The sequence below is a fragment of the Enoplosus armatus genome, chromosome 2 (assembly GCF_043641665.1).
Source record: "Enoplosus armatus isolate fEnoArm2 chromosome 2, fEnoArm2.hap1, whole genome shotgun sequence".
Lineage (NCBI taxonomy): Eukaryota > Metazoa > Chordata > Actinopteri > Centrarchiformes > Enoplosidae > Enoplosus > Enoplosus armatus.
The window spans coordinates 4,473,701-4,485,792 of NC_092181.1; the positions used below are offsets into that span (position 1 = coordinate 4,473,701).

The 12,092-nt window shown below is 44.7% G+C and overlaps 2 protein-coding genes across 2 annotated transcripts; both read right to left on the reverse strand.

The window, feature by feature from the left end:
• Positions 1 to 263: 263 nt before the first annotated feature.
• Positions 264 to 8,550, reverse strand: cpz (carboxypeptidase Z). Its single transcript, XM_070917649.1, is given in 16 exon segments — positions 264 to 467; positions 882 to 1,027; positions 1,830 to 1,929; positions 2,225 to 2,364; positions 2,470 to 2,605; positions 2,744 to 2,902; positions 3,010 to 3,171; positions 4,629 to 4,864; positions 6,121 to 6,336; positions 6,447 to 6,769; positions 6,951 to 7,002; positions 7,549 to 7,581; positions 8,158 to 8,329; positions 8,332 to 8,418; positions 8,420 to 8,524; positions 8,527 to 8,550. Coding segments are annotated over 16 exon segments (2,295 nt in total).
• Positions 8,551 to 9,601: 1,051 nt separating this feature from the next.
• gpr78a (G protein-coupled receptor 78a) lies at positions 9,602 to 11,301 on the reverse strand. The gene is made up of 3 exons (XM_070924528.1): positions 10,628 to 11,301; positions 10,339 to 10,452; positions 9,602 to 9,842 (listed from the first exon to the last, which is right to left on the reverse strand). Exons 1-3 carry the CDS (start codon positions 11,299 to 11,301, stop codon positions 9,602 to 9,604), a joined length of 1,029 nt encoding a protein of 342 aa, XP_070780629.1.
• Positions 11,302 to 12,092: the final 791 nt, after the last annotated feature.

The window sequence follows — 12,092 nt, forward strand, 5'->3', positions numbered from 1 at the left end:
TTGCTGAAAACAAGTTAAATGCAGCTGCAAAGCAATATTGGCCAAAACTCCGCTTACAGGCCAGAATTAAATTTGCCTGCAGGGAAAAAAAGCCTGTTCACATCCTTCCAGGAAGCACTGAAACCTTCTTAGGTACTGCTGATTTCAGTGTCACAGCTCCTGCTACACAGACACCTCTGAGAGCACCAGTGGGACTGGATGTGGGGCCCTCCATCACCAGTCTCCCAGTGGTTTGCCAGGATCTCTATTGTCCTGCAATGCGTCTAGACATTTCTCAGCAGCCAGTTTGGAGGTGAGATTCCAGACTGGGAGAAGTAGTTCCACCACCATGGTTTCTCCTGCCGCTCTATCCCTCCATCACCTACGTCTGGCTCACTATAGCGCTCAAACTGGTTGTAGGGGTCGAATCGATCCCATGTGTCTATTGTGGGGAAGAGGTGGTCGTCAATATCGGGCTCCACAGGAACCTGTATGCAGAACAAGGGAAAGGGGGAAGATGGAGAGCAAAGTTAATGGATGACCAAACCCTAAAATCACCTCTGCCTTAGCACAATCTGCCTTTTCATTTAAGGCCATTAAGGAATGGAACAAGCTCCCTGATACGTTGAAAACGTGTAGATTAAGTTTTTCGTACTTATTGTATTTTTAACTTGTATTTGTATTAATTGTTAGTTGTTAATTAATTAATAATTAATAAAGTTGTTTGTGTCTATCTGCCCAGGAACTGCAAATGGAAATAAGTTAGTAGCTAAATCTTCTCCGTGTATGAGATTCATGTTTTTTGTACATGGTCGCTGATCAATAAAAGTAATAAACTAAAAATAAACCATGCATATTTGAATATTATTGATTGAACGGGATAATGAAGACCAAGATCCAACCTTCTCCAAGACAAAGTCGACACGTCCAGCCTTGTTCAGGTTGTGAGGCAGATGAACCCTCTTACTGACCCTGGAGTAACCCTTGGCTGTGGCCGTCAGGATGTGAGTTCCAGGGTTCAGCAGTCGCCAGTAGTCTCCATCTTGAGCTACAGGGAGGAGAAGCGAGGGAAGAGTGAATAGAGAACAAGGTAATAAAGTCAGCATGTCAGATAGGGTGTCCGACAAATGAAAGAAGAGAGGTAGTGAAAGCAGGGCACAGTAGAAGGAACAAGTGTGAGAAACAAAAGGTGAGAATATACCTAAGTCTACAGACATGTGAGAATGTCTGTGAGGCTGGCCACAGCAGTGCTTTGAGCTAAATGCTAATGTCACCCACAATGACAAACATCTTAGTTTCGCATCTTAGTATGCTAACAATTGCTAATTAGTGACAAACACAAAGTCCAGCTAAGGCTGATGGGAATGTCATTAGTTTTGCATATATTGAGCAAAGTATGGGACATATTAAAATGTTGATTTGATGATGGTGCTACAGGAAAAGTTAAAGAATCACCAAAGTTATTATTACTAATTCTGAGGGGGACATGAATGTCTGTACCAAATTTAATGGCAATCCATCCAATGGTCAAGACATTTCGCTCAAAACCACACGTCAAACTCACGGTGAAAAGTCAGGGGATCACCAAAGTCATTGGGATTCATCATATGGGGACTACAAATATGTGCACAAAGTTTTATGGGCAATCTATCCAATGGTTGTTGAGATATTTCAGGACCATTGTGGTGGTGGATGACCGAGCGACCGACCTTGTCTTCCCAAGAGCCACCCTGCCAGCATGGCTAAAAATGTTTAATATCCAAGGTTAACAGCTACACCATAACATCAACTTCCTGAAGGCTACAATAAACAGCAACAGAAAAGTTATACCAACTGAAAACTGTGTTTACCTGTGGTGACATCTTTCCTGATCCCCCTGATAGAGATAGTTGCGCCTTTTATCCCATTTCCATCGACATCCTTAACTACTCCTTTTATCCCTCGATGGACCTGTTCAGGGACGGGGAGCACAATGGAAAACCACATTATTTCCTTGTCTCTCTAGTACTTTTGTTCTGGGTCAAGTTCTTATGTTGCCTGTCTGTATAGTTCCTATGCCTATAGACACTTACTTATTATTAATATTGTTTTTTCCCTTCTGTCCTTTCTTGTCTTTAAAACTTGCTTGCTACAAGTGTTCTACCAGCAAATCATTTCATACTGTCATTGTTGAAATAAATAATGCACTGTAAATCTTAACACAAACAGGTCATTTTTGAATGAAGCCTGTCCAACAGACACTTACAGACTCGAGAAAACTGAGCAGAGCTTCCTTATTGCTCTTCCATTCTGGGTAAAGCTCGGACTCTGAGGGGAATTTGTCACAGCCGAGCTCCACAGTGATCTCCAGGCAATTAGTGTGCAAGTAGTTGAAGTCTGACATACCTGCAAGGGAGAAATGTACGTGATGAGTCCCTCACGGGCAATGTGAGGGGTAGAAACAATAATGTATAAATGGTTCCCCCAGGTCTGAAAAATGTTGCATCTCACCACCGGCAAAACTGTACCACAATGCCCCGTTGATGATGCCCCTAGTCCGGTAAAAGGAGGCTCCACACCTCTCTGTGTCATTGTTTGACATGGTCTCGTGGGCGTCTGCGTAGGTACGAGCCAGCTGCTTGAGGACCTGAGCATGGGGGGATGGGTTATTAAACTAAGTGTGTGGCGAGAGAGGGAATATGACAATCCAGATGACAATCCAAACTTTTTCAGCAACCATTAATACATCTATCCAACAATTCAGACACCCATCCTTCCTCCCCACCTGTTCATCTGGAGTTGGTGAGAACATCCTCTCCTCTTGCGGGTGTCTAGAGAAGTCGAAGGGATAGGAGACCACCAGCTCCCCTCCGTGGAGGCTGGCCGACTGAACGAAGGGCAGTGACCTGATCCACTTCATCACTGCGTAAGTCTCTGGTGCCACCTACAGCCCAAAGATAGGACTTGGATTGTTTTGGGATCCAGGCTGAAATACTGTATCTAATGAGGATAATTCTCCATAAATCCAATGAATAAAAACTATCCCCTTACCTTGCCAAACCAGTAAGCATCAGGGATTGGGATGTGGTCAATGCGGTAGTGCCTGCTGCGCCGGTTACGGTAGAAAATGGAGGTGAGGTCCGGAAAATTGCGGTTGAGGTCAATATTCTGAGCGTTGGTTCGTCCGTTGGTCCAACCGTTCAACAAGTGACCCTGAAACATTTAGGTTGAAACAACTAGGAGTATTAACAAGCATCAGAAAGTGTGGCGTCATTGAGATTGATGATAAAGATGATGATGTGTAGACATTAGTAGGAGCAGTGATTATGTGAAAAAAATATTTCGGAAGTTATATGAATATTAGTCAAAAGAAGGAACCTGTTAGACTATCTTTGTTCATTCTGTTGTTAACATGTAGACAAGACCATGTATCCGTCATGAGAAAAAGTAGCAAATGGAGGAAACCATTGTTCATTATTATTATTAGAGGTGAGCAGAAACTGCATATCATCTATGATCTATCCATCCAAACAATCAAAAAGGGATTTTTGGAGTGTGCAAACTGTTGCATATTATAAACGTATATGTTGCCATATACAATACAATTATGGAAACAGTTTGAGGTTTCAATTTACTCTTTGGCACAATAAGTATAATTGAACTATATTACATGCAATATACAAAATATGAATACATTCAAAGCAGTTTGGCCTACATAATAAATCTGAAGGGAGAATGAGGTGCACACTTTCATCAGTTTTTCACCCGTGTATGAGTTGTGAATCGCTCAGACCGATGCAATCCGACAGTTCAGTCTGTCAGACTAAAAGCCGTGCATATAAGATGTCTCTCTTGGGGTATAGCTGTGTGTAGTATTACGCCTACAATGAAGATATCAGGCTATGGAGTACATTATATTTTGCACATTACACACATGGACAATGATGATCTTCATAGTGGCCCTCACAATGTGACCAGCACAACATACACATGATACACAGTCGACAGCATATATGCATGCAGAGCTTGTTAGAGGCACAGTGACACGGCCTGAGACATTAGTGAATAAAGACACAACATTTTGACCAAAGGCTATGTGAATATTGTTTGTTTACAATTGCTAAACAAACTAGTGAAGTGATGATTAGAGTTGAATTCTCTGGTTAGTAGAAAATAGGGTGATGGAAGGTTGAGTACTCTAATTTCTTGCATCCAATTTAGCAACTGAACATAAAGTAGTTAAATCTACCAGCCGCTTCGATTAATATCTTACAAATTTAATGAAAAACAAAAAATTAAATCACAGATTCAATGATTAAACCACGATCACAAGTAGTCTTGATTAGTTACTTAGGACATTAAGTACAATCATAGAGCAGAGCAAATCTCGATCCTTCAGCATACCATAGGAAAGCAAAATGTGTTTTTTTTTTTCTTTTTTAGTTATTTTAAAATGAACTGCCTCTATGTTCACAAAAGGCACAGCTACAACATTGCCATAATGTTGCTCCATGGTGTCCCATTTCACAATCCACAAACAACTTAAACTCCTTCAGCAGAGTACCTCATCCCTCCACCTCCACGCCTCAAGCTGAACAGACAGAACAGACAGCGGAGTGAGAACGGATAATGGCGGTTTGTCTTTGTTTTTCTGTTAACAATATATTTACTTCCTGGTTGCTGAGCTCCGGGTCATTGCTATCCTCTACCTCTGAGGCGGCCAGCTCATAGCCATCTGGATTCATGGAGGCCAGAATATGGATGCGGGTGGTGTTGATGATGGTCTGAATTCGTTGGTTCCCCAGAATGTACTCTGAACACAGGTACTGGGCCAGGTAGATGAGCAGCTGGCGGCCCAGCACCTCGTTGCCATGCATGTTGCCTACCAGCTTGATCTCTGGCTCCACTACGGTTCACAGACAGAAGCAAACATGGTTAAAGCTGCAGTAATCGACTTTTTGGCAGCAGAACAAGCTGTAAACAAAATACTGACATATTATTCCATTAGAAAGTTGTTGTGGCAAACGTGCCTGCAAACAGATGCTTATTTGCACATCCAGCAGACACGTAGCAACATTAGCATTCATTTGGAGTTGGGTTTGTGTCCACCTGATGAATGTAAATCCAATATTCACTTTCCTTTTAGCTCTGTTTTGGTCTCCATCAACTCCTGAGGGAAAGATCTGACTCTTTAGCAGCTAAATGCTCCACTATGTTCACCAGTCTGCGATTTGGTGATGGGCAGGTGATATACAGAGCCTTTTAGCTAAAAACCAGGTTGATGAGAGTGGTAAGATGGAACCAAAACAGTACAGCTGTAAGCCGCAACACCAAAACGAAGAGCTGAACGACGCTAAAACACGCCATAGTGCTGAGGGGAACTCATTCAAAAGACATTTGATTCTTTGTTCATATAAAAAAATATTGATTTGTGCAGCTTTAAAAACTCCATAAGTTGAAAAAGAGAAGAGAACGGCGGAGATACGAGATAAGTTAATGCTGCTCTAATCAATATTTCAAATCACTATGTGTAATGTAAAAGGTGATGAACCCACAGGCAATTATCACTTTACTCTGCATTTGTCCATTAGCTCTACTGAGGTTTAGCCTCTTCCAGCTCATTGTTTTGGTTCACTCTCACCGCTCTCATTGTTTCCACCACTTAGCTATTTTCAGATAAACACACTGTAGGCTGCACAACACCGGCCTAGCACCAAAGGTAGCAATGAAAGGACACAATGGAGCATTAACTGAAGAGACCACAAAAGAGCTCAATGGACAGTAAATATTACACTCACCAGGTCAGACTAAGCTCAACTCCAAATGAATGCTAATGTTGCTTTGTATCTGCTGGATGTGTAAATAAGCAACTGCTACCATATCGACATTATCAGGTGATAATATGTCAATGTTGTGTTTACAGCTTGTTTCCACTGCCCCCATGTGTCCAAACATCAGTTAATGCAGGTTGTAAGATGGGCGTTAGTAATTCTAGGTAAGCAGAGGGATGAGGAAGAAAAGGGTGGAAATGTTTTACACTGGAAATTAGTCCCACAACAGGGAGAACTGAATGGAGAGTAATGCCAAGAATAATGTAATCACAAGGCTAACACAATACTGACAATATCACACAATTCATTTACACTGCTCTTCCTTACTCACATAGCTCGTGCTGTCCTGGGTTGTTGCTGAACTCAATAACCAGTAGATCCCTGCCTTCTGTGCTGCGCCCGATGCTGTAGACATTAGAGATATGGGAGCACTTGGCTGTTGTTCTCTTCAGTAAGCTGTACATCTGGGAGTTGGAGGTGTAGGTGAACTGGATGATGGTGCTGGGTTCTTCAGGAGAGAGGCTGGACATTTCTTGCTCCTGTCTGGCTGGAGGAGGGATACCAGGATTGGGGGGACGGAGAGAAGGATGCTGCGTTTGTTCTCACAGAGCAGTATGCATTGGTCCAAACAGTACAACTCCACAGTGTGACCTTTACCTTTCAGCCCTACCAGCGGGTCAAAGCAGCCCTCCTGGTCGCTGGCAAAGAAGCGGTCGCAATCTAGGAAGTAGGGCCAGGCCATTTCGATGGCCTCAAAAGCATGGATGCAGTCCTTCCTCAGTGCCTCGCATGTGCTGCGGCAGGGTTTGATCATCTTGTCATCCTGGCAGGGGGAGGCGAGTACCGAGCAGCCTACAAGACGTATCTCAGGGGAGCACTCCCCGTTGAGCAGCCCATGGATGACGCTCAGGAGGAGGTACTCTGCCCCCGACTCGGCCTCCAAGCGACTCCGGTGGCCAAGGATGTTGGGGAACATGGTCCTGGAGCGGCAGCATTTTAACAGACGTCGTTAGACATGATGCCCACAATCAGCTGTGAAGAACTTGTGAAGAAAATTGAAATCAAAAGAATAACAACAATGGCTTCAGATGTAGTTATGGTTAAAGCTTTTAGCTGGCACTGATTGCCTCGCCCACATTAGTACCAACCTCTGAGACCCACCTAGAGTATTCCATATCATTACAGTAGCCCAGGTTCAGCTCTGTACAGGCAGCTGCAGGAGAGAAGGCAGATAAAGCTGGTAAGTTTTCTTTTTAAAAGGGGTGTGTTTACTTAATTTACAGTTTAGTAAAGTTTGGCTCTAAGTTTACTACTGGATCTTGAACAAGTTTTGGACTCAAAACAGCAAAAGGGCTTGTGCTGGAGGATCTGTATCTGTCACATCTTAGAGAGTAGTAAAGAAACACTATGATCTCTTTAAAAAAACCTACTAGACCTGGCTGTTGTAGCACCTGGTGTTTCAAAGTGGAAAGTATGGGATTTTTAAAGCTCCATAAATCCTTCCCTTGCGGATTGAGCGCGAGCCTGGCTATCTGGAGAGGAGGCCTGTTGCATCTTGCAGCGGCACTTGGTATTTCAAATAGTTTGGTTTTCCAGCCCTGAAGGTCAGGTCACAGCATTATCAAATAACGAGTCATTTTACACAGCTCTGGCCACTGTATGTACCAGGGATTATCAAATCGGATCTTTAAAATCCACCACAGACATGGTTTAATGTGAGGCCCTAACTGGCACAATGTGAAATGAATTAGCCACCTACGTTTCTCTTCCAACACGGTGTTGCTGCATCTTCCTGTGAGAGAAGACAAGCCAAACAACAAACATGAGGAAGCATGAAAACAACAGTGCGCCACAAATGAAACGCTAGGGGGCGACATCTTCAAAAGCAAGAGGCAAGCCACAGCAGGGACTCTGCTTTATTACTGTTGATGACAAGGCTGATTTAAACAAAAAACAGCAGGTGACAATGTGTCTACAACATGACGTCATGGTCAAACGTGCACGATATCGAGACTTTATAGGACTAGAAAAGACTGTGAGCAATGAAGCTGCGAGAGACGGGAGGATACAGACTTCAAGAAAAGATGTGATTCTTTTCAAGTACTGTGTTGAAAGTAGATATGTCGATATTTAAACGAGGGTGCTGTTTGCATCTCAGCTCTATCCGCTGTTTTTTATTGATTAGGATCGTCGGAAGTATCCATGTTTTGTTTTGTTTTTGTCTTAAATCGTCCATATTGCTCATTCAGATGGGCCTTTAAGTTCTGTTTCCTACGCGTCAGCCATCGTGTGTCGTGTAAGCTTTGGTTTCGCACAGTCCGCATTTCTATCTGTACGAACCGCTTGTCGCAAGTTGGAGTGACCTTACCTAAAAACTCGTCTCCGGGGTGGCAAGTCTGCCGCGGGGCGCACCGACAACTTCTCGCCAAGGAAAGAAGCAGCACCACAAGTCCTAACAGCATGTTGGAGTGCAGTAAGCCGCTGGACAAGGGCGGTGTGTGATGTGGCAGTGTGTGTTTGAAGCTGGATGATGATGACCACCCCCCAGCACGGAGACCTCCTTCCTTTGTCTGCGCGGGCCATCCAAGTGCGGCGCGCGACGACTGTGGCTCGCTGCTGCACGTTCAGAGCAAGCGCCGATCATATTTCACTGCACGGGGCTGTGTGTGAGTGTGTGTGTGTGTGTGTGGGAACACGCGGAAGAAACGTGGCTTGTGGGGGTGGGAGTGAGGGAAAAGTTCATGCCTGTTTAGTTTGACATAATATGGCTGCTGAGCCAGTTCACCAATTCAATGCGAAAATAGATCTCTGCACCATCAGTCAACCTGGATGTCCTCGCTGTTTTATTCCTGTGATTATAAATGTAAATGTGTGTGTTTAGCAGTGGTTCCCAACATAGGGGTCAGGACCCTCCATAGGGTCCCAAGATGAATATGAGGGGGGTCACCATATTATTAAAGGATTAAAGGAGTAAGAAAAATGTTTTATGTATTTTCTTTCTTGTGAAATACTGGACGCTTTAACCTCTTCAGGTTCCTTCAAATGAAACAAATCTGAACATTAAAAATCACTCTTTGCCTGAATTGCTCACAGCTCATGTGATTAGTGGTCACAAGCCAACTTCTCCCTAATTAAAAAAAGGTTAGGAACCACTGCTACAACACGACGTTATTTTAAATTGCCTACAGCGTCACAATATTACCAGAGTCTCGTGATTTTTCACTCATATATATTCATATGGTGGACTCATAGTGTGTCTGTGGCAGTGGAGTTTATTCTTTAATCTGTGTTTTTGCTGTGATATAACATCTTCACACGTCCTCACACCTCTTTTTACACTCTCCATATTAAATATGGCATGCAGTAACACAAACTTTAATATTAGCTTCAAAACCATCATCTTAATTAACATTTTCCAGTTTTTTAACTGAAACATGAAGACCACTTCCTGACAAATTCAAGGTTACTTCAACATGTACATTGATAATAGTAATGAACATAGTGCTGTGGGCTTCATGTGGTGTATCCTTGGCAGTGCTTCAGCAGGCAAACTGACAAGCCCTGTCTGTAGAGTCTGAAGGCCTTTGCCACACATCAGAGGCTCTCATTGAGCATACACTGTTTTATGTCCTTCACAGTTCTCCCAGTGGAGGACGTGGTTGCTTGAAGAGTCCTGTGTTAAAAAATGTCCTCGAACAAGACCTGACCCTCTTCCATCTGCAGGGCTGCTGCTCTTCAGAAACCCTGACCTCTGACCTTCCAGCAGAAGGGATGCAGGTGCTGAACCATTTAAATATTAATGCACATCAAGCTCAGGTAATTCTGGCAACACAGCTTTCGTCTGTGTCCAGCGTGCTGCTTGTGCTATGGATAGACAGCGAGTACCGATCCTTTCTCAGAACCCGGCCGATGATACTGACCAGGACCTTCCTGTACTGCTGCCGCAGAAGACAGTAGACAAATGGGTCGCTGGAGGTCTTGGCGTAGGACAGACATTTGGCGGCAATGCCCCAGTACCGGGGAATGTGCACAGAGGGCAACAACTCCACCAACCTGCAGGAGGATTAGAGCAGAAGGAGTCAGTTCTGTTAATGTGCTGAATACGGAAGTCCATTTATGTCATGTGCAGAAAACACCACTTTAGTATCTCATAATTATGACTTATTTTCCCACGATTATATATAGTATCCCTACAAAAAATGTTGTTATGTTAAACTTTTGGAGAGGTGTTGATTGAACTTTAGGTTTTGAGCCTGTAGTTAGTTGCACTCCTTCATATCGTGAGATGACAAAGTCTTAGGAATACCTTACAACATTACAACCTCTCATGTCTTTGTTTGAAACAAAATGAATGTTAGAAACTTCACTAAAACGTTTAAATTATATACAGTATACATAATACACCATGTAAACACATTATCATATCGTCAGACACACAGGAAATGTTACACTTTCCATGATTGTAAAGGCATCTAAAGACAGACAAGTTAACCAACTAGCATAAAGCCTGTAATAAAAAAAGAGACAGTAACTACATGCAGGGTGTTACCTTGTTATAACATAGGGTGAAAAGCAGAAGATGAAGGAGCCGATGAAGATGCAGATTTTTTTAGTGGCACGCTGCCTCCTCTTCTTCTGTTCAGCTAGACACCTCTCCTTCACACTGACAGACAGACACAGAGGGAGATTAATGCATGTCTCACATGACAGCCGATATATTAACAATCTAAATAATTTGCATCAAAAAATGTTCTCCACTGAAACAAGTCAACCTGCACTGGAAACATCTCAGAAACATCTCCAATGGCCTCGGAAGTTTTGTCTCCAGTGTACTTTACCTGGGGTGAATATCGACCAGCAGGAGCAGGGTCTGCACTGTGATGACATCGATCCTCTTGCAGTGGGACCTGGCCACTCTCAAAACTTTCAGGTAGGCGAAGCACAGGACGAGGAGGGAGAGGGCAAAGCTGCTGCAGTGGAACAACGCAGTGAAGGTCGCATAGGCGGCCAGCTGCGACCCCCCCTCCCCGTCCAGGTGAACGGTGCACGAGGCGTACGTGTGGCTGTAGCCTCCCCAGTCCATCAGCAGCTGGGTCAGGGAAAAGGTGAGGGAGTGCAGCCAGGAGTACGCCACGATCAGGAAAGCGTCCCTGTAGCGCATCTTGCTGGAGTAACTCAGGGGGAAGACCACCGCGACCCACCGGTCCATGCTCAGCGCGGCCATGCTCAACATGGCATTGGTGGTGAGGAAAGTCTCCGCAAAACTGACGGCTCGACAGAACAAGTCCCCGAAGGGCTTTGCGCCTTTGGCCACTCCGAGAAACGTGGCGGGCATGTTGATGAGAGTGAGGAGGATGTTGGAGAAGGACAGGTTGAGGGTGAAGATGCCCGGCACGTGGGATCTTAAGTCGGAGCTCTGGGTGAAACATAGCAGCACTGACAAGTTTGTCAGCAGCGAGACAACAGCTATCGCCACAATGGACAATTCCAGCAGGAACTCCGGTATGCTCATCTCCAGAGGGCTGGGCGTCAGCAGCAGCAGCTGCGGGGACGATGCTGAGGAGAGTCCGCCATGCCCCACCAGCCGGGACCGACGGTCATTTCCCCGGCGCGTACGCCAGAAGCGCGCTTGTGAGCCGCGCACACGCGGAGAGAGCTGTCCGGTGCTGAAATGCCCCAAAACAAGCCTGTCAGTCAGTGGCACGAGCCACTTTTTAAACCCATTATATGTTGCTTAAGATACCCCAGTGACTCAATTAGTGTTGGTGCTCTTTACATTTCTCCAGTGGCCCCCCCTTCCTCCTCCTCCTCCTCCTCCAGTGAAAAGCTGTGGAAAGAAATGATGACTTCAGGTTTCCAAGTGCTCCGTGTGTTTACTCTCGAGCATGCGCACTATCCGGCGCCTCCTCTCTCGCTGGCAATTCCGTGCGCCCTGCACGTGCGGTCGGTAGCTGGCTCATGTGACGCTTGAACAATGTTCATGCGAGCAGGAGTTAAAACCAGAGGCGGGGATGTCACGGTGTTTGCACAGAAATGTCACTTTTCTCCCCCAAAAGAAGACATTGTGCTTTTGCATTAAAGCCCTGAGTGACGGCTGTGGAACTGTGTCTGTGTGTGGCACTGCATAGAAATCGAGAAATGTTATTAATTAGCGGTGTGTGTGTGTGTGTGTGTGTGTGTGATGGAGAGTTACTCTTTGTGTCCTCTCTTTGACACACAGCATATTTCCTTTAATAGATCAACATGAACACATAGCCACAGTTACAGCTGTGACCACAGTGACAGATTTAGTCCACCCCCCCC